Raw genomic sequence first — 20,334 nt, forward strand, 5'->3', positions numbered from 1 at the left:
AAGTCTGTTGCACAAAAGTTAATACTTAGGGTTAGTGGTTTGAAGGTCACTGACCTTGACTTTTTTTTTTTTTAATTGCAGTCTAAAACAGTTTGCATGTTTTCTTCTGTCTCACATGAGGAGCTAAATTCATTGGATTGTCTTCATATCTCCAGGTTGAACTTTGATCCTGTCTTTGGGAATGTGCAAAGTGAGATTACATCAACAGGTGCAGGTCCTTAACCTGGTAACCCCATGAATGATGATTCACCCTTTTCCCTCATAACCGGCACACCCTTTCCCTGAGGAACACTATGACAAAACACCGGCATGTCACACGTGTGGTTTTGTAAAGAGAGCCCATCTCCATCCGGATTTAATCAACAGGTGTGAATTCTTCTTTATATATGGAGATGGTTTGAAGAGGTGTTGTGGGTTGCAAGAGAATTTCAAAAGAATTGGATTCTTATCTAAAGAGAAAATTCACACAGAAATGTAAATTTGCTGTTGATTTACTCACTCTCAGGCCATCCAAATGTAGGTGACTTTTCTTATTTTTCCTTAGGTGGAACAGTAAAATTTTTTTTAGCTGAAACTGCTGTCCTGATTCATAAAATACGAGTCAGTGGTTGCCCGTTTTTGAGAATAAAAAAAATAATCATTACAAAAAAAAAAAAGATGGGTACCATCAATAAACACAACATAAATAATTACAATAAAAAGAAATTATCCGTCTGTGCAAGAAACATGGATGTTTTACATGTCTAAAACATATAAAGTGAATAAACTTGTCTTTATCAAGCTTTTACTTTTTTACACAAACATTAAGAAACCATAAAAACTTAAATTTCGCCCCTTCATTCAAGAATCAGTCGGTAAAAAACAGCATCACAGGATCAGGAACGCCTGTATTTTGGCTCATTTCGAGTCGGAGTGAATGTCAGACATCCGAAAGTGAGTTTTGATCGAGTAACTTAGATCTGTGCTCCTCGAGCCGAACTGTTTCATCACTTCAAATCGTTTGTCTAAGGCTCTGGATTACAGGTAATAATGTTGTAAATAATGTTCAGTTTCTTGCACAGACAGATAGTTTCACTTCATAAGACCTCAAAATATCGTCAGGAGCCACAGGTATTCATTTTGTGTTCCTTGATAAGCTTTTTTAATTCTCAAAAAACAGGCAGTCATTGACTTGCATTTTATGAATCACCAAGGACTACAGTTTCAGCTAAAATCTTCTTTACTGTTTATCTGAAGAAAAAAAAGTCACCTAAATCTTGAATGGCCTGCGGGCGAGTAAACTAACACCATATTTTCATTTTTGGGTGAACAGTCACTTTAAGTTTCTTAGGAACTGGATTCTTAAATTAAGCTTCTTCTAGAATTCATTGGGAGAAATAAAAATGTTAATGTTAATAAGAGCTGTGGATGACACATTAATTTCTCCACATGAATGTAGAGAAACCTGCATATTGAGATCTTTGACTTTGATTTAAGACTTGACAAATCTGAGAACGGTTTGAGACACTGATCTCTTCTGAAACTCTACACGAGACACTTGAGGTTGCTAGGGTCTTTTTCTCAGATGAAAAATGTGCGAAATCTGCTCTCCATTTCAGCACATTGTTGTCAAGAAGAATTGACTAATATTTTAAAGAGCCCAGTTGATAGATTACATCAAAAACTCCAAACATTTATTGTATTGCATGTTTTCTGAAATGTTATGTTAAAATATGCAAGTTAGGGATAATGTAATTAAATATTAACTAATTTGCATATACAAGTCAGTTTCAAAATTCTTATATCATTTTGTTGTCATATTAGAGTTAAATCTAATAGATATCTCTTTCTTATCATTCCATTAATCAGAAAATACAATCAACAGATGGAAAAAAATACACATTCACCATGTTTTCAGGAATAAAATGTTGTTTAAAATCATGCAAATGTGTGTATTATTACAAGTGCTGCTGACCTGGAGATTTCTGGCTTTCAAGAATCTCACTGATTATCCTGTTTCTTTCAAAAATAAGTTGCTTTATGAAAGAAAAATCACTGTCTTTAAAATGAACCTTATTTCAGCTTCAGAAACTTCAGCCTCACCAAACTTCAACATGTTTTGCCATGGTTTGCCTTTAAAATCTTTTAAATCCAGATCGGTGTTCCGTATTCAACCCTACTGTGATGTTATTGTTTAAACATTTCAAGAAGGTGTTCCTTCAAGCCTGGTTAAGTGACCCTTTCTGCTCCAAAGGTGCATGACGGCCTGACTTTATAAGGCACTTCCTATGTGTGTGTACGATGACATCATATCAACAGTTGAGTGGTTGAATGGTTATGTGTGTGTGTGTGTGTGTGTGTGTGTGTGTGTGTGTGTGTGTGTGTGTGTGTGTGTGTGTGTGTGTGTGTGTGTGTGTGTGTGTGTGTGTGTGTGGGTGTGTGTGTGTGTTTGTACAAGAAGCGGGAGTTGGGAGGGATCTGGCAACGGAGGAAGGTTCATGGCCATGCTTCTATCAACACAAGCCAATCTGAGCTCAGATCTGTTAAGTTCTGTCTCCACACCTGATTGCAAAGTGAGGTTCACTGAATGATGTAGAAACAGACTTTTATTTAAGTGACAATGCATCCTGTAGGAGAGCCATTTCAGGTGGACAAAACTGATTTAGCTGGGTTAATGTATAGACAAATTGAGTAACTTCTAATCCTTGTAAAAGCATATATGCATGCTGTTGCATGACAGTTACTATCACAGTTACATATACTGTACATTTACACACAAACCCAGTGCACATGTACGCATGTTCACCTTTGTGTGGATTGCCACTAGTACAATGTCAAAAATCAACATTTAGTTCACTCTCCCGCTGGCCACAACTGGTCTTCTGGAATGTGTAGTATGTTCCTGAAATTATTAGGGGATTAAAGTGAGTCGGCTCATCCATGGCCAAATATCGGATGATAAGACTGTTGGGTTTGGGGGCCAAGGCCAGACACGGAGATTTGCAACACTGTAACACAAGCACATTTTGTTCCCTCATGCATTCCTGCCTCTCAGCTCTGTTTGTTTAGCACTTTGAGGTTTTTTTTGTGTGGCATTGTGTTTGACCATATGTAAAGCTTCGCCCTTAGTGTGCAAGTAACAATGGTCTTATGGCATGGAGTGAGTGGCCAGATTTTATTTAACACTTTAAAAGTATTTGTTGGATTTATTAGTGGGCTCATACAGACTAAATCAGTGCAGCTCAATGAACAAAAAAAGTAAAACATTGTTAAAAATCACATTGTAGCATGCATGTTTGTTCTAATTCTAGCACTTAAATAAATAACCCAGATAACAATTAACTTTCACAGAACTAGCTAGTGATCTGGCAAAGTTATAGACAAAAAAACACAGATAACACAAAATTATATAAAAACTTTGGTTAACATTCTGGCAAGCGCTTCTCCCAAAGTTATGAACAAACATTCTTTCTGTAATGTTTATAGATTATTCATTCAAAGTTATATATATATATATATATATATATATATATATATATATATATATATATATATATATACAAGAAAAAAAAACATTTGGTGTGCCATGAGGGCATGCCACTTGTCCATGTTGGCCTCTCTAACTTCAGTAGCAGATGAATTTGCACTAAAATGCAGAAGGATTTGATTAAACATCAACAACAAAAAGACAAAAAAAGAAGTCTTTGGCATAAACCATCTTTGTCCTTGCTTGTATTTAATGTAGTCTGGATTGCAATATCTTTAAGTAGTTTTCGTTATGATTTTTTGTTGTTGTTTTTCTTTTTTCTTTTTTTTTTTTTTGTGGATGAGGGCAAGTCACTCAACTTGTCACCAAAACACAAGTTCGATTGGACACACAGACTTTGACATCAACATTACATCATAATTATGCATGATTACATGATACATGATGCATTAGTTGCATTTTATCATTTGCATTTAGCTTTCTGTTTTTACTGTCCACAACAGACCTGCGATCTGACAGAAATCTACTGTAAATGTGCATAATCACTGGGATGAGATCTCTTCATCTCACATGCACATGGGCATCTGGATAAGACTGAATCAAAGATTATTTATGATTTACAGCAGCTGTTATTTATCCCTGCACAGATCATAATGAAGAGACATCACCTATATCTATCTAGCTTGCAGACAATATGGGCTCCATCTCGACCAGCTGGTAAATGTAATGTAGCAGTAAAACATCACAGTGTTTGCTGTGCGTGCTTTCTTATCAGCAATGGAGCCACCTTTTGTCTGTCTAACTGTCTGTGTGGATTCAGGGCTGTGGGCCCTAATTTTCTTCATTCTGTGCATTAACTTCTTTCTTTGCACTTTTCACTGAGGTTCTTTAGCCTTGTATGGTCTGTCTGTTCAAATACTTCTTGACTCTATAAGGACTGTAGCTCTCATGCATGTCAGCAGTCTTTCTGGTTCCGGGTACCTAATGTTTGTTTGCTTTGATGTGTGCCTCAAAGCCACATTTCAAATACATTATGGTTTTATATTTAATATTTCATTTGCACAGGTTTGTTTAAACCATGGCTCTGAAATAAGCCCCAAATAAGCAGTTTGTTGTGTTTTTAATAATAGAAAGGAAAAGGGTGGATTTCAGTTTTAACAGCACTTTGCTTTGGAAAAAATAAAGTTTCTATACAGGGAACACTTAAAGATTCACCAGATGTTCAGGCAAATAATCTGAATTCTAAAAGTATCACTTTTCATCACTCATAAATCAGAAATTACTATCAAAAAATAAATAAATAAAATAAATTTTCACTGTGTTTTTAAGAATAAAATGTTGTATAAAATCAAATCAGCAGGTTTTGTGGTGTTTGAAGTTTAGAAAAATATCATCACTTTCATATAAGAACCATTAAGTCTAATAAATTCCCATATTCGCAATGAAAACAGGTGTGTCCTTGTATGCTGTCTTATTTTTCCAAATCAAACTTCATATGCATTTTCACAGAAAACATATAGAGAATACAAATACATAACACATAGAGGGTAACAATAATGCAGAGACATTCACAGATAGCGGCAGTGTGCGCACTGTGTCTTTAAATCCCGTCTGGAAGGGGCGGGGCTTGCGTGTCCCTCTGCCTGCAGTGAAGCATTTAAAGCACCGCGCACACAGAAGACCCGTTTGTTAACGAACCTCTTGAACTCTGTAATGAACGTCCTCTCGCATCTGTAGCGCTAAACTGAAGCTTTTCAAGCGGGTCGAACAGGATCATTGCGGCATTATGAACTTTTAACGCCGGACACCTAGAATCTGTCAGGAGATTAAGGTGAGTTTTATTGCGTTTGTCGCATTGTCTGTGTTTGTGGTCTCTCTCTCTCTCTCTCTCTCTCTCTCTCTCTCTCTCTCTCTCTCTCTCTCTCTCTCTCTCTCTCTCTCTCTCTCTCTCTCTCTCTATATGTGCGCGCGCGCGCGTGTGTATGTGTGTGCGTGTGTGTGTGCTGATGACGACAGTGACGTGTGTAAAGATATCATCAGATTCTGTGACAGGGCATCAGATAAGGTGTGTGTGTGTGTGTGTGTGTGTGTGTGTGTGTGTGTGTGTGTGTTAAATTTGGAGGGAAGCGTATATAGGTATAGTTCTAAAACACCATTTATTTCATTTATATTTAATAATTATTTTATTATAGAATTTTGGTATAATAATAGTACTAATAATTATGATTATGATGATGGTCAGCTGATAATGTCATAATATGTGACGTTGACGTATGTTGCTTCATTTCGAGGAACATCAGTCTTTTTTACCTTAAATATGTACGAGGTGTGTTTCGTCAGGTGTGATAGTGTGTAAGTGACTCATCCCGCCAGTTTGCGGAAGCGGACAGGTAGATCGGGTATTGTTGCTTGGAAACCGCGGCGGAGGTGACACGAGCGGGGTGTGAACGCGCGCGACTGTCTCTCCTTCATACCTTCTCACAATGTCATATCAGTGGTTTGTCAGGACGCAGATATTTCGTCATTTCGGGCCACGTACAATGACTTTTCACTTTACTACTGGACCTCTTTTTGAAATGTATAGTGACCAAATGAGTTGCATAAAACTCGTGTTTGTATCCTGAATATGCACACATTAGATGTGCTCTAGAACCGCTTTTGAAGTGTCCAGTGTTCATGTGTAGTATCTCAGGTCTTTCCAATAGATCCATTGCATGCTGCCAAGAACATCTGACTGAGAAAGTCAAGAAGTTATATTTTACATGCAGAAAATCAAGCCTAATTTTAAAACTAGTACTATTAACTACATCACTTTCACAATGAAGCACATTTGTAATCCAATTCTGAAATAAAGACATAATGACACTATAGTCTTAATAGAGCTTAGTGAACTTGGATATATTTAGTTTGCATCATGGTTTCTATGTCTTTCCTGTCTAATACTGTGAAGCTGCTTTGAAACAATCTATAAAGTGCTATAAAAATTCAAGATTCAAGATTTGTATTTGTCACATACACAATTATATAGAGCATATATAACCAGCAGTGAAATGTGAGTCAGGTCCGCTCCATGGACAGTGCAATTATTAAAGAATACAACACAGATGAAAATATACATAAATATAGCTAGGAAAGAATTAAATAAAAGTAAACAATAAAAATATAAGAATAAAATATAAAATATATAAAAAGATGTATACTGTAGAATGAAATATATAGTGGAAAATAATGTGCATGAAAGTAAACTGTAGTCTTAAATATTAAGATACACAGGGATGCACAAGAGGCAATGTGCATATGTGCATTATACTGTAGTCTTAAATATTAAGATACACAGGAATTTACAAGGAATTTACAAAAAATAAAGGTGACTTGACTTGATAATACAGAAGCATCATATTCTCTTTATGGTATGTTTATTGTAATGTAATAAATATTTAGCAGTATGTTGTATGTGGAACTTATGATGAATTAATGAATATAGTTATTTTTCATGAAGATAATATCAGTCTTAGTACTAAAATAAGCGTTTTTTTTTTTTTTTTTTTTTTTTTTTTTACGAGTGGAGTGTGACGTTCTTGACAGGTTTTGTAAGATTCACTGATGTTTTTCTTGCACAGTGCAGTCAAATGTACCATTTTGGTTCTGAGATTTTTAAAATGTTCATCTAAAGGATAGAATATATTATATAAATATTATATCTATAAGTTTTATATTATATATATATATATATATATATATATATATATATATATATAATATATATATATATAGAATGTTTCATTGGGTTTATGCCACAACGAGCACATTTGCCACGCTTTGTTTACTTAACGTCTTTGCAACACTTTGGCATTGTCTTCCCGAAGGCATTGAGAAATGTCTGTGCCGGACACTAGGAAGTCTGTCCGTCTTGCACCTGTTGTGAGAGGAAGTGCTTGTCCCGTGGGGTTCTTTATCACAGATCAGGTTGCATTGTGTGCTCATAGTGACCGTATCCAAGGTCCAAAGCTTTCAGGATGCATAACTGCTTGCATATTTGAACCGGATCAGAGATGGTAGACAGAAATGCACATCCCTGTTGAACCAACTGACCTCGTTTGATCACATACCCATTTATGAAATGGTATTGCAGTGTTTTGTTTGACTAGATTTAACTTTGCGGATCACACTGGTTATTAATGAAATGTGGGAATGCTCCTGTTGCATATCACACTCAGTTCTGCAGAAATGTATTGAACCTTGCTTATGCGTTGTGTCTGTTGCTTGCAAAACAGCCCTGCAATAAAATGTTCTATAAAATGCTAATTGCGGTTTAATAGGGTACGTGAGTTGTTTGTTTCTCTGGAAGACTGTTGTAATGTTGGTGATTCGATAGCTTGTCAGCATGATATGTGTTGTAAGCTAAAACCAGAATGAACCTTGCCTCCAGGTCCATCACTCTTCACGTTCTCAGGGGTGTAAAGCTGGTTTCTCAAAGAGCGACAAACGTTTTACTGAATTCTACTCTAGATGCAACTGCTTTAGACCATCTCCAGTGTTACACCAAATGGTAACGCTAGATGCAATTTCCTTTAAACACAAGTTGTGTTCCCAAGGCAGGAAATTTGAGACTCGTTTGCATATATCATTTGATATTAGATTACTTCCTCTGAGTTCCTCATATGCACAATTCTCTCAGAGAGTCATGCTTGCAGACAAAATTGCAGAGAAATATTTTATCGAATGCAGCAAAGTGATAAATTGTATGCTGTCAATGCATCCTACATGACAGGATTGAGTCTTTTGTGGTGAAGTTTGTGCTGTTTTTGTGTGTGTAACATCTAAAGAGAGCATTCGGTTTGGCTCTATCCTCAGGGCTTTGGGGGCATAAGTGTCGTTTAGTGCTGTCAAACTGAGCGCTTGTCATACCACAGGCCGTGAAGCTCAGCAGAATGTTGCTCAATGTTCTTTTCTGAAAGCGCGCAACTGGAGTCCCGTGCACATGGCTGATTGCATTGCAAAGCGAGGGGACGCAAGCAGGAGGTGCATTGGATGTTGTGCTGATAGCCCAGGGCACACCGCTCCATAAACAACTAGACAATGTCTCAGTTCTTCCACAACAACACCAAAACCATTGCACTGATCTCAGTTAGGGTTTGAATGCTCATATGGTCATAATAGAGGTAATGATAAAATTTCACTGCTCAAAGGTTGCTCTTTCATAGCTTAACGGAGCGCTTGCTGATATTTCTTTCAAGTATTAACTTTTTCTTGGATGGTTTTCTTAAAATTCCTTGAAGAAATGAAAATATACACAAATAAGACAATGTAATAATTAATTGTTCGAAGTTGTAAATAAGGCAAAGATTATTGTTAAAAAATACTTTTTACAAAAATGTTTTTTTTTGTCTTTCTCCTTCAAAATTTCACATTTTAGTGTTATTTGCCATTCCTTTGTCATTAATTGTGAAATTTACCAACAATTTCTGAGCTAAAATTGTTTTTGCACCATTCTTTCTCAGTGTAGTTGATTTACAGAATAGAGTTATATAATATCAGTTTTGTGAGAGATGTTTGAGTTCATATTGAGATCAGTTGATTGCAGAATTGAGTTTAAAACTTTGAGTCTTCTACAGAGTTTCAGCAGAGATCTCAACTTGTGAGATTCCTAGGTCATTTTCCCTCAAATTCAAGCTCATTGCTGTATAGGAGAAACTAAAATAATTTATGTTATTAATTAAGTTATGGGTTTGTATCATGAACTCACTCCGTGTAAGGTCTCTTCTGAAAGATGTGAAAGACATGTGAAATTACTGAGGTCCTTTGCACAGTAAGATGCAGGAGACTTCAGCATTTGTTCGTCATTTAATCGAATTGCTGCATTTGAGAAACACTTGAGATATTCCAGAGATTCATGCTCTTGTCCTCTCATGGCTGTGTTTCAGGTACAGGCCAGCAGCTGCCAGCTTGGCGGGAGGAGCATTTCCTGGCCTGAATGCGAACCGACTGCAGCTGGAGCATGTCCACTGCAGGCTTGACTGCCCAGGAGATCTGTTTACCCGCGCAAAGCCTATTACTGCGGGGCAGCCATTGGCATAGCATGGCCGGAGCTAAGCCCTCTTGGAAATACCATGATCTACACAAGTGAGTGCAACACCAAAAAACAAATGCATTTTTTTACGTGTTTGACATGGATAAGTTTTACAAGACCCTTGAAATGCACTGCATGACTGTGCAGAAAAACAGGAAATAACCTCTGTGCAACATGGTTCAAATGATGTTAATGACCCTTGGATTTGTGTATCAATCTGATTAGCTTTCCTGTTCTTAATCTACAGCGTATACTTCACCATTGATTCTTCTATGGATTATAACCTTCAGTCCCGGCAACAGGTGCTGCCATCATTCCCAGGAGCGGAAAGTAAGTAACATAGCAACGTAAATCTTCTCAATATGAAACGTTCTGTCCAATTTACTCTCCCTCATTTCATTCCAAACCTGGTGTCATTTTGTTTTTCATTTCGATTTTTAAGCATCTTTCTTTACATTTAGTGACAATTCAGAGTGACCATGGACAAAAGCACCTTAAAAATGTATTTTACAACATGTATTATATATTGTGGAGCCATTTTTATTTTAAGAGCAGCAGTTGCTCACAGAAGGCTACTTTAGTGAAATATAGTGTATGTGATACCTTTATGGTGCGTTTGCTGCATTTTCCCCCTCCTTTTTGGAGATTGACAGAAGTGAAGTAAATAATGGTATTTAACAATTCCTTAAACATATACTAAATACTAGAGAGAGAGAGAGATAAGAAAACATTGTCATTAGATGAATCAAAAGTGTAATGCATCGTGTATGTAGCTCAAATAGTAGAACAAGTTGCTAGCAACACCAAGATCATGGATTCGATTTCCAGGGAATGCACAAATCTTAGATGCAAGTCACTTTACTGTAATGTAAAAATGTAATGTAAATAGTGTTTAATAGTCATAAGCTTCAAGGTGAAGTGCAATTTACAGACACATCTTTCAAAATTGACGACAATTAGGTTTCATAATTTGCATAATAGAACAAATTATTCATTTTAATCTTAAAAATTGCTATGTTCTCATTCTCTGCCAACTTTCCATTCAAACAGAGCAGCAGACTCCTCTTCAGTCACCAAACAGCCCAGGAGGACAGCCCTTGCCCCCCAAAAAGCCCAGACCTTCCCAGCTCACGTTGCACATGGACCCTTTCACGTCCAGCCCTGCCAAAGACGACCAAGTGGTTCCCTGCTTTCAACGTTTAACGGTATCCGACTGCATTAGTCCACCCCAGACGCCCAGCCGAGTCACCAAACCCCTTCCCCCAATTCCCGGCTCAGCAGAACTTTCCCCGGATCAGGCTATGGACAGTGAGGTAGAGTTCTTCAATGGAGATGACAATCGCCGCCTAGTTTCCGAACCTTGCTCCAAACTCTCTCCGTTCCGCTACGGAATGCCCAGTCGAAGGAGTTGTGGACAGATTAGGGGCTATGGACGGATTAACTATGCATACTTTGAAGGTCCAACATCCCAGCAGAAGCCACAGCTACAGCCGCAAAAGCCAAGGCAGGAGCAGGAAACTCAGCAGAGGGAACAGGAGCTCCGTGACCACCACCACCTCCAACAGCAACAGCAGCAAAACTGTCTCCGACAGCAGGAGCGTACGCAAAGGAAGCTGCGGCGCTCCCATTCTGGTCCCGCTGGCTGCTTTAACAAACCCACCTCCTTCCGGCTGTCCAGTCACCACCGGAACACACAAGGCCTGGATAAACCGGAAGTTCCTCCCCGAGTTCCAATTCCACCACGACCAATCAAGACGGGAGACTACCGCCGCTGGTCAGCCGAAGTGTCATCGGGAGCCAACAGCGATGATGACCGACCTCCGAAAGTACCTCCTAGAGAACCTTTACCCGGAAGTAGTTCCCGCACCCCGAGCCCAAAGAGCCTTCCAGTGTACCTCAACGGGATCATGCCCCCAACACAGAGCTTTGCCCCGGACCCAAAATATGTCAGTCGCGGCCTGCAGCGACAGAATAGCGAAGGTTCCCCGTGCATTCTGCCCGTCATGGAGAACGGCAGGAAAGCAAGCACCACGCACTACTTCCTTTTGCCACAACGTCCGTCATACCTGGACAAACATGAGAAGTATTTTACGGACAGCACAGCGAGTCGAGGCACGGACGCCTCCGATTCGAGTTCCGACTGGGACTGTCACAGCAAAAGGAAAACGACGCACCAAATAGACTTGGTATGAAATAGCTGGTTTGTCTGACAACCCCCAAGACTTTCCCGCTGCTTTGTCGCAGCTTTGCTCTAGCGCTCTGAGCGAGTTACGTATGAATTGCAGTTACTGGGATTTCTCTTGTTTTGCTCTCAGCCTGGAAACAGTTCTAACAGTTCTCTTAGAGCGAGCTCGGAAACTATTTTTTTTTTTTTTTTTTTTTTTTAATTGTTATGTGAAATGTAAGTGTTGAAAAGATAACATGGTGCAGTTGTTTGGTATTAGCTGGTCTGGTACCTCCATACTTCAGTGTTGTAAATTTTCGTAGCCATTTTATATTGCATTGAAGATTATTTTTATGTCTCGGAACATGTAGTTGAACACGTTCATCTGATCATAGGGACATAGGGTCAGTAAATGCTCTCTGTTTGTATCGTCTACCATATATGAAGTATAAAAACGGCCTGAATTTTTCACGGCCGGCATTTTAAATGAAGGTTATTCCATCTCACTGCATAATGCATGCAAGCACGAAATCTGACACATGCACACTATTTCGCAGTTCTTCTGTTGGACTAATGATCTCACCTTTTTTGTCTGTACAATCTGTGGTCTTTATTGTGTGTTACATAGGAACAAGCTAAGTATCGCTTTTCTGTTCTAAGCTGTGTGTGTGTGTGTGTGAGTGATACGAAAGCTGAATGTGTTACATTTGCCCAGTTTTGGCACTACTTTTTAAGCTTTTATAAGCTGCTTAAAACGGCAGCTGAAATGTTGCCCTCTGAATGAACAGAGTATTTCCGATCCCTGGCTTCTCGCTGAGGTGTAGTGTGTTCTTTTGTTGCACAAAAATCAATACTTGCAAAACCTGTGAATGAGTTTCTCTCCTCTTTTAAAGTGCTGTCTCCACGTGAAGCTGTGAGCTATTTGATTTCTCAAGTACTACCTCCCATTATAATTCTACTTCATTAAATACCCAACTACGGATTACAAAGGCTCTACAAATACAACCTCTTTTGACGCACACAGGTCCATACGAAGAAACGGTTGCCGCTGATCTATATTTCTTCATGTTTTGCCCCTTTCAAAGCAGTCAGTCATTAACACTTCCTCAATGAACACATCTTAGACCAATTTTTAAGAGCTACGTGGCGTTAAAGTCCATGTGTGGTGCGTTTGGCCAAGCTCACACATACTGATCTTCCTGTTACTGTATGTGCATTCCTGTTAGACGTGATTACAGTGGGTGTGGGCACCAGAGACTTTGGCTGCTGGCAGCTGGTGAATGAGATGTTTTATTATTCTATATTGATTCCAGAACCATCGTGATAACACAGTAAATGTAGCAAGTGCCATGCAATTTAAAAATGGGAAAGTAAGACTATAAAACATGCTGTTTGGAAGCTCTGAGGTCAAGTAAAACTTTCCACCTCACGTAGGGATTTGAACTTATTTGATGCCATGTTTTTACCCTTCATTTTACCAGTTTGTATATCAGGAAATGTTTACATTATATATCGTTATTTTCCTTTAGCAGTCTTACTTAAAAAAAAAAAAATGAAGGCAAGTTCAAGAAGAAATAGACATCTCTGCTGTGTTGTGTGTGTATGCGTGTGTGTGTGTATATAAATAAATATATATATATATATATATATATATATATAAAGCAATGTGCACTGAGAAAACAGTATGTCGTGATGTGTAAAAGTATTTAACATCGTCCTCTTACCTAAACTGAATAGTTTTTAGTGTATTGTATCCTTTTAAAGTCATAAAAATAAATACTTATTTATGAATCAAGTTTGCCTTTATCTGATATTGTTGTATTTCATTCTCTGAAGTATGTTGTATCTCTGTAAACGCTGAGATATAGCCGTTTTGCCTGTTTTATCACATCCACGCCCCTGTGCTCTGCCTCATTACTATTGGCCTGGCTCCAGACAGGAGGAAGGTGAACTGCACTTTTGCACTTTAAAACAGATCTAAGATCAGTTCTGTGGTTGCCTTTTACGGAGATGATGGGTTGGTTTGAAGGGATGCGTGTCTCAGAGCAGTTTTACAGGGCACCATCTAGCAAACCTAAGAATTACTCACATAGACCGGTATTTTCTGCCTTGCTGATCGGGGAAAATGCTGTTTCTCTGGTCTATTTTTTTTTTTTTTTTTTTTTTTTTTTTGCGTAAAAGCCTTGGATGACATGATAAGCAGCTGAAATGAGCAAACAATATTCTCCCTACATGTACAAAACTGATAATTTTCAAGTCTAAATAATATATAGAAACTACAATGAATCTCAATATGGTCTTTTTTTTTTTCTTTTTTTTTTTTTTCTTTTTTTGCCCATAAGCCTTGGATGGATGAAATAAGTGAACAGTAAGTTCCCTGCATGTCCCAAACCTTTCAGATGAATACTAAATAACGTACAGAAGCTAAATTTAACCGTGTTGTTTATCAGAAATATGACCACTTAGAAGGTCATGTGGTCTGCCATTGCCTTCCAACACTGTAGCTTCTTGAAACTGAAATCGAAATTACTTCTACTTTTCCATGATAATGTGATGAATATATTAACTTTTTTTTACCTGACAGATTTGTCTCAGATTACCTGAAATGAAGTCATGCTCTTCACCTTCAGCTGCTTTTACTCTGTTTCTGTTTTATTTTTATATTTCAGTTTTCATTTTGGTTTTAGTAATTTGATGTACTTATGTCATTTTTATTCATTTATTTTATATTAATATATAGCTCAATCATTTTAGTACTTCAGTCATTTTAATAAACTTTTTTTTTGTTAGTTGCTTAAGAAACATCCCTAATTTTTATTCAAGTTTTTCATCTCATAATTATTTTTTATTTTAGATTTATTTTAAGCAATCTATCAGCACATACTCTCAGGAGATGCTGTCTAAGCATTTGAAAATTATATATTAAACTAACAACTAATTATTTCTTTTTATAACTCAAACATTATCTGGTGGCATTTATTAAAAAATGTCCTAAAAATAATGGTAATGACACAGAACAGTCATTTCAGAGATATTTTCAGTTGATTCACTTCACATGTGAAATGGAAATGACTCTTTACAAACCAGTAATTCAACTCTTAAAGAAAGATAAACTTCCTGATTAATCACAGCACAATCAAAAGCAGACAAAAGGGAGGAACTAGAGATGGTTTAACCACAGGTCCAAAAAATGCAAACAGCTACAGTAGTTTAGATACCCCTGATCAATTATCTATCAACCCTATAAAAAAATTCACTTACTCACACACAAATATACATGGCTGTCTAAATGAAGACATACCACAGACGTCTATTTTTTTTATTTAATAAAACTAATTGTAATTACTACAGACTAACCCAAACCCACACCCTAACCTGGCCCTCAAAGATTTTTTTAAACATATTTATTTAAACCACAGCATTACAATTATATAAAAACAAAATGTGAACGAGTTCCTTCCTGTAGTCTACAAAAGTCTACAAATCTAGCCAGTGACCCAATTGAGAATATATATATATGTATATATATATATATATATATATATATATATATATAATAATAATTTATTATTTATATTGTGTACATTTTTGCATAAACCTTCCTAAATTGTTAAATAAAAATAATGAAATAAAGAAATAATAGGATAAAAAAAAAAAAAAATCATTTATTCGATTCATATATTTTGCTTCTTAGTGTGTTTGTGGGTTTAACTACTGTATATATATATACATATATATATATATATATAGATATATATATATATATATATATATATATATACACACACACACACACACATATATTTTACACACACACACACACATATATATATATATATATACACACACACACACACACACACACAACATATATATAGATATATATATATATATATATATATATATATATACAGTAGTTAACACACATATATATATATATATATATTATCACTCTCTATTCTCATTCTACTCTCTATTCTCATTCTACATATATAACATCCAGAGCAGATCGTATCTTTTGCAATCATACAGGTGTGGCATATGCATACAGCCTCAGCTAAATGACAAGTAAATTAAATTAAGGAGTGTAAGCATAGCAGACTATGTTTATTTAGAAATATTTAGTGAGGTTTAAGAGAACACATTATCTATCTGTTTGTCAGATCTGAAAATATTTGTGCATTATGAAAGTGGTCATGAAGTCCCTACACAATGTGCATAAATGTAGTATACTTTCATTAGGCTATGTATTTCCTATTTTGAAATCCACTAAGACTACAGAATGGGACCAAGATAGACCAAACTACTATTTAAAAGTAAAAGACGGCTTTGATGATGAGAAGCATCAGCCAAACAGGTGAGGATGAGGTGGCGTATAATTATGTCTGTAGTGCCTCCTAGTGACCTTATAACGACATTGCAAAGGTTTTTTCCTCCACGAAATCCTGATGCACGTGATGGTCAGCAAATAGTAATGTTGCACATGCTTTATTTTAAGAATTTTATTTGCAGACATACTATTTTCCCTACACCTATTTTCCCTATAAATATTAGTTTAACAATATATTAATGTGCTTCCAATGTAATCACAAGCAATACTATCATGACAAAAACCGTAGATACTATATGAGTAAATGTACAGTGTCAACAACAATAAAAAAATATTAAAAAACAACATAACTGACTGTAGCTACTAACTGGTTAATGTGGCAGCATTGTAAAGAGGAAGCCCCGCCCACACCGTCAGCTCATTGGACCGAAGTACAGCTTCTAATGTATATTAATTATCAAACATGGACGTAGAGAGAGTGACGATGTAAAAGAGGATTTTTCATGACTAGCCATAAACCATAAAAAGCATGCCCTCTAGTGAAGCATCACAGAAATCATAAAAATACAAGGTATGTGTGTAACAGAGTGCGCAAACAGACAGAATTGTTCTCATTGGCCTGTTTTGTGACTAATTGTGTGTGAGCTCTTGTGCAAAGTAGTGGACCATATATTAACAACCCCAACCTATTTAATTTGTTTACTGTTGATTTATGCATATGCTGGAGTGCTTGGTATCATAGATAAGTGCTTTTGAGTTTTAAGTGACTGAGTTTTACAGAGGTGCTTTTTACATTGTTCTTGTTATGTATTATTATGAACAATCATTATTATGACAATCATTTTACATTTAGTCATTTAGCAGATGTTTTTATCCAATGTGACTTTCACATGAGGACAACAGAAGCAATCAAAACCAACAAAAGGGCAATAATCTGTTAGTGCAATTTTTAAATAATAGGCTAAATAAAAAGAAATCAGGTAGATAGAACAGAAAAAGAATAGGAAACGCGACTTATTTTTTAAGAAAAAAATTAAAGAAAGAAAGTAAAAAATAGTAGACAAGTAGAAATAGAAAAGAGAGTAGAATAGATTTGACTTGAGGTACTCTAAATAATCTATAAGAAACCCAGTAAATGCATGTAATATTATGTTGGCTTCCTGAGATTATAGTGTCTGACGTCTTTTAAAAATATCTTCTCTGTTCGTCTTCTCTGTTCATCAGTCACTTCATTTGCTGTGGTCTTTATCTGTAGCAGACAGGAAGAAAAATGTGATTAAAAAAGGCCAGTATCTTATGTTTCTTATATGTATGTTTCTTATATCTTTTTCCAAAATATTTATTAAATGAAATGCACAATTGCTCATCCTACTGTATAGGTGTATTTTCATGGAATGACCTGAAAGACCCAGATTCCGAATTTTCTGTGACAGAAAAGTTTTGATGCCCATAACCTCTGTCTATGGATCCTGAAATAATATAGTTATTATTTTCAATTATGTAGTTCTCCCATCTTTCCCCATGTTTGAGAGATCATATTGTACAGCTGCTGAAGTATATTTACTAAAGCATGGACAAAGCAACAGATAGATATCATACCTCTTGATGTAAAATCAAAGAAGTCGTCGTCAAATAATGATAGCCTTTTTCTGCTTGATGTTCTGCTAAAATTAGATCACAGTGTTATTTGTTTGTTTTTTTGTTTTGGTCTTTGAATAAGTCACACAAACAGTTATACAGACCTCTTGGCTCTGCAGAGCACCACAGTTATCACAGCTGAAACAATGATAAGTAGAGCAAAAGCTACTAAACAGCCGAAGAGAACAGCGTAGAAACCGGCTCCTCTGCTGTAAAGCTCACACTGAGCTCCATAGTACTTCTCAAAGTAAGAACTGTAACACCTAGACAATTAGCAAAATGAGTAGCAGAGGATGAGTTAAGAATTGATTTCTTACTTCCTGAAGACATTAACTTTTGCCGATATTTCATTCTTGCCCATCAAATTCAAAAGTGAATTTAAGGATTTTTTTTATTTTTTTATCTGAGGGCAGCCACAAATGAAAACTGTGCATGTAGAATTAGAATTTGCTTTTAAGGACTTACTTGCACTGTGGTCCATTTATTTCATTTTTGCATTCACCTTGTTGATTGCAGAAGTTGGGATTTTTTTTGCATGATCCCACACATACCCATGCCCCATCTTCAATCTCTACTGTTAAGCTTGTAAAATTCACGGTGCATTGCACAAATGGATGTAGATCTGAAATATCTACACACAACAAAGATAAAAAAAATATAAAAATAAAATTAAAAATCTGATATTCAAATTAAAGATCTCTATAAATTCATAAAATAGTCATCTGAAGCCATGTTACACAAACAGTAGAACAGTAATCCATGTGTCCCTTAAAATAAGTCTAGCTTTTTAAAAAATATATTAAATCAAGATTATCTGTTCCCAAAAACAAAAACAAAAAAGTAACTTACTTGATATTTCAACTGTACCCATGGTAATTTGGGCATATTGGATGGAAGCATTGCCAAGAGCCATGCTGAGATTTTTAAATGAATCTGAGTCATTAAAGATTTTTTCCAGGGTGGGTCCCAAATCGTTATTTAGAAACATTATTTGTGAGTTGTTGTTGGGATAGTTATACACTGCAATACTTTCAGCAATGACACTTCCTGGCCTAGATGAGAAAAATACATGCCGCATATTAATTTGTCTTTTGCTTAGCATATATTTGTAAATGTATGAAATTCGAGAGAAATCAACTTACGTTAGCTTACGTATTTGCACATCCTTGAAATTTTGTGCATCTGCTCTTCTACAAAGGATTGAAAGCTGTCAAAAAATAAAAGTAATAACATTTTCTGAATATAAATATTGATATATAATATATTTAGCAAATAATAAATATAAAGTATTACAAAATAACTTCATGATGCCATCAAACTTTTTGATTTATGTCTACTGAATAAGATTACTAAGTAGGGTTGTCCAAGTTAACATATGCATTATTGCAGTAAATGCATTTATCTAATTTGTCTTCAGACCTTTTTCACTTCTGTTAAGTTTTAAATGACTTTTAAGTTGTCTACTGCAAATAGCATTGATACATTTTATAGTATGGCTTAACTTACTTTGAGGCCACTGTATTAATACACAATTTGAAATAATTGTGAGCAAATTTGTGATATTTAAAGTACATCAAGAAAAGGAACCAGAAAACTTTACCTCACGTTTTAAGATGGAAATGAGTTTTTTTGATTTTGGAGAGTTCACATTTTCATACTCTGTAAGATAGTCCATCATAATTCTGAGAGAGATATTTGCGTTCCTTGTGGGTATGCTTTCAGCTGCAATTAAGTTGTAGATGTAGAAAGATGTCAACATAAGTGTGCTGGAAATTTTATTTTTGTGATTAAAAAATGGATGTCTGTGGGTTGTATCATGTTTTAGCTCTAAAGCATATGCACAAATGTTTTAGCTAAAATGTGACACAAGCCATAATACAACTAACTTAAAATGTCACACTTCACAACTTGTTAACATGTTGTTTCCAGTGTTGGGTGCTAATCTAATATTGATTCAGTACCCACAGAACAGTTCAAAATTATTTACAGTGAATATGTACAATAAGAAAGAAATCAGAGAACACAGTGTAATAATGATCATTTAGGAGTAGTATGATTAAATACTCACACCAAGTGACCGTGGATGAGTCATTTGCAAAATTGCAAGTATCTCCAAAAGTGAAATTATTGCATTTACACTGACATTTCCCAGATGCTACATTGAAGATGCATGGGGACCCGTTACACTGACAATACTCCAGACAGTTTTGAGTTGTTGAAACTGAGTTGACAGTTGTTATGGATGAAGGAGGTGCTGTTGATGTTGATGAAGTTTTCTGGGTACTAGTTTGAGCAGAAGGGCTTGACTGGGCTGAGGTTGAATTGCTAAATGTTTGGGCTGTAACAGTTTGAGTTATTGTTTGATGTGAGTTAGGATTGAGGGAAGTTGTAGTGAGTGAGGCAGGTGAGTTTGGAGAAATTGATCCAGTGGTTTCCAGAGGTGGAAATGTCGAATGAATTGACTGTGTTGAATGTGTTTCTGTACTTGAAATTAAACTAGTGGTTTGTGTCTGCTGACTTGTTGTTTGCTTTGCAGTGGATGGAGATATTAGTGTTGTAGACAAAATTAACTCTGTTCTTGTCTGCCCGATTGTTGTAGACGATGGTAAAGATGAAGTAGAATCTGTTGTGGATAATTCAATTGTTGGTTGTCAATGTAGATTCTT

At 36.2% G+C, this 20,334-nt stretch overlaps 2 protein-coding genes across 2 annotated transcripts; one reads left to right on the top strand and one right to left on the bottom strand.

The window, feature by feature from the left end:
* Positions 1–5,139: 5,139 nt before the first annotated feature.
* LOC109098630 (ERBB receptor feedback inhibitor 1-like) lies at positions 5,140–13,495 on the top strand. Its single transcript, XM_019112220.2, has 4 exons — positions 5,140–5,297; positions 9,391–9,589; positions 9,784–9,866; positions 10,587–13,495. Exons 2-4 carry the CDS (start codon positions 9,441–9,443, stop codon positions 11,726–11,728), a joined length of 1,374 nt encoding a protein of 457 aa, XP_018967765.1. The 5' UTR covers positions 5,140–5,297; positions 9,391–9,440; the 3' UTR covers positions 11,729–13,495.
* A 3,490-nt stretch (positions 13,496–16,985) lies between these two features.
* LOC109098629 (A-agglutinin anchorage subunit-like) lies at positions 16,986–20,310 on the bottom strand (the record flags this gene model as incomplete). The annotated part of the gene is made up of 9 exons (XM_042766981.1): positions 16,986–17,279; positions 17,430–17,499; positions 17,630–17,694; positions 17,773–17,931; positions 18,134–18,299; positions 18,518–18,720; positions 18,811–18,875; positions 19,269–19,390; positions 19,737–20,310. Coding segments are annotated over 9 exons (1,428 nt in total), but the record flags the coding sequence as incomplete, so codon positions are not given.
* Positions 20,311–20,334: the final 24 nt, after the last annotated feature.

This window comes from Cyprinus carpio, chromosome A11, assembly GCF_018340385.1.
Source record: "Cyprinus carpio isolate SPL01 chromosome A11, ASM1834038v1, whole genome shotgun sequence".
Lineage (NCBI taxonomy): Eukaryota > Metazoa > Chordata > Actinopteri > Cypriniformes > Cyprinidae > Cyprinus > Cyprinus carpio.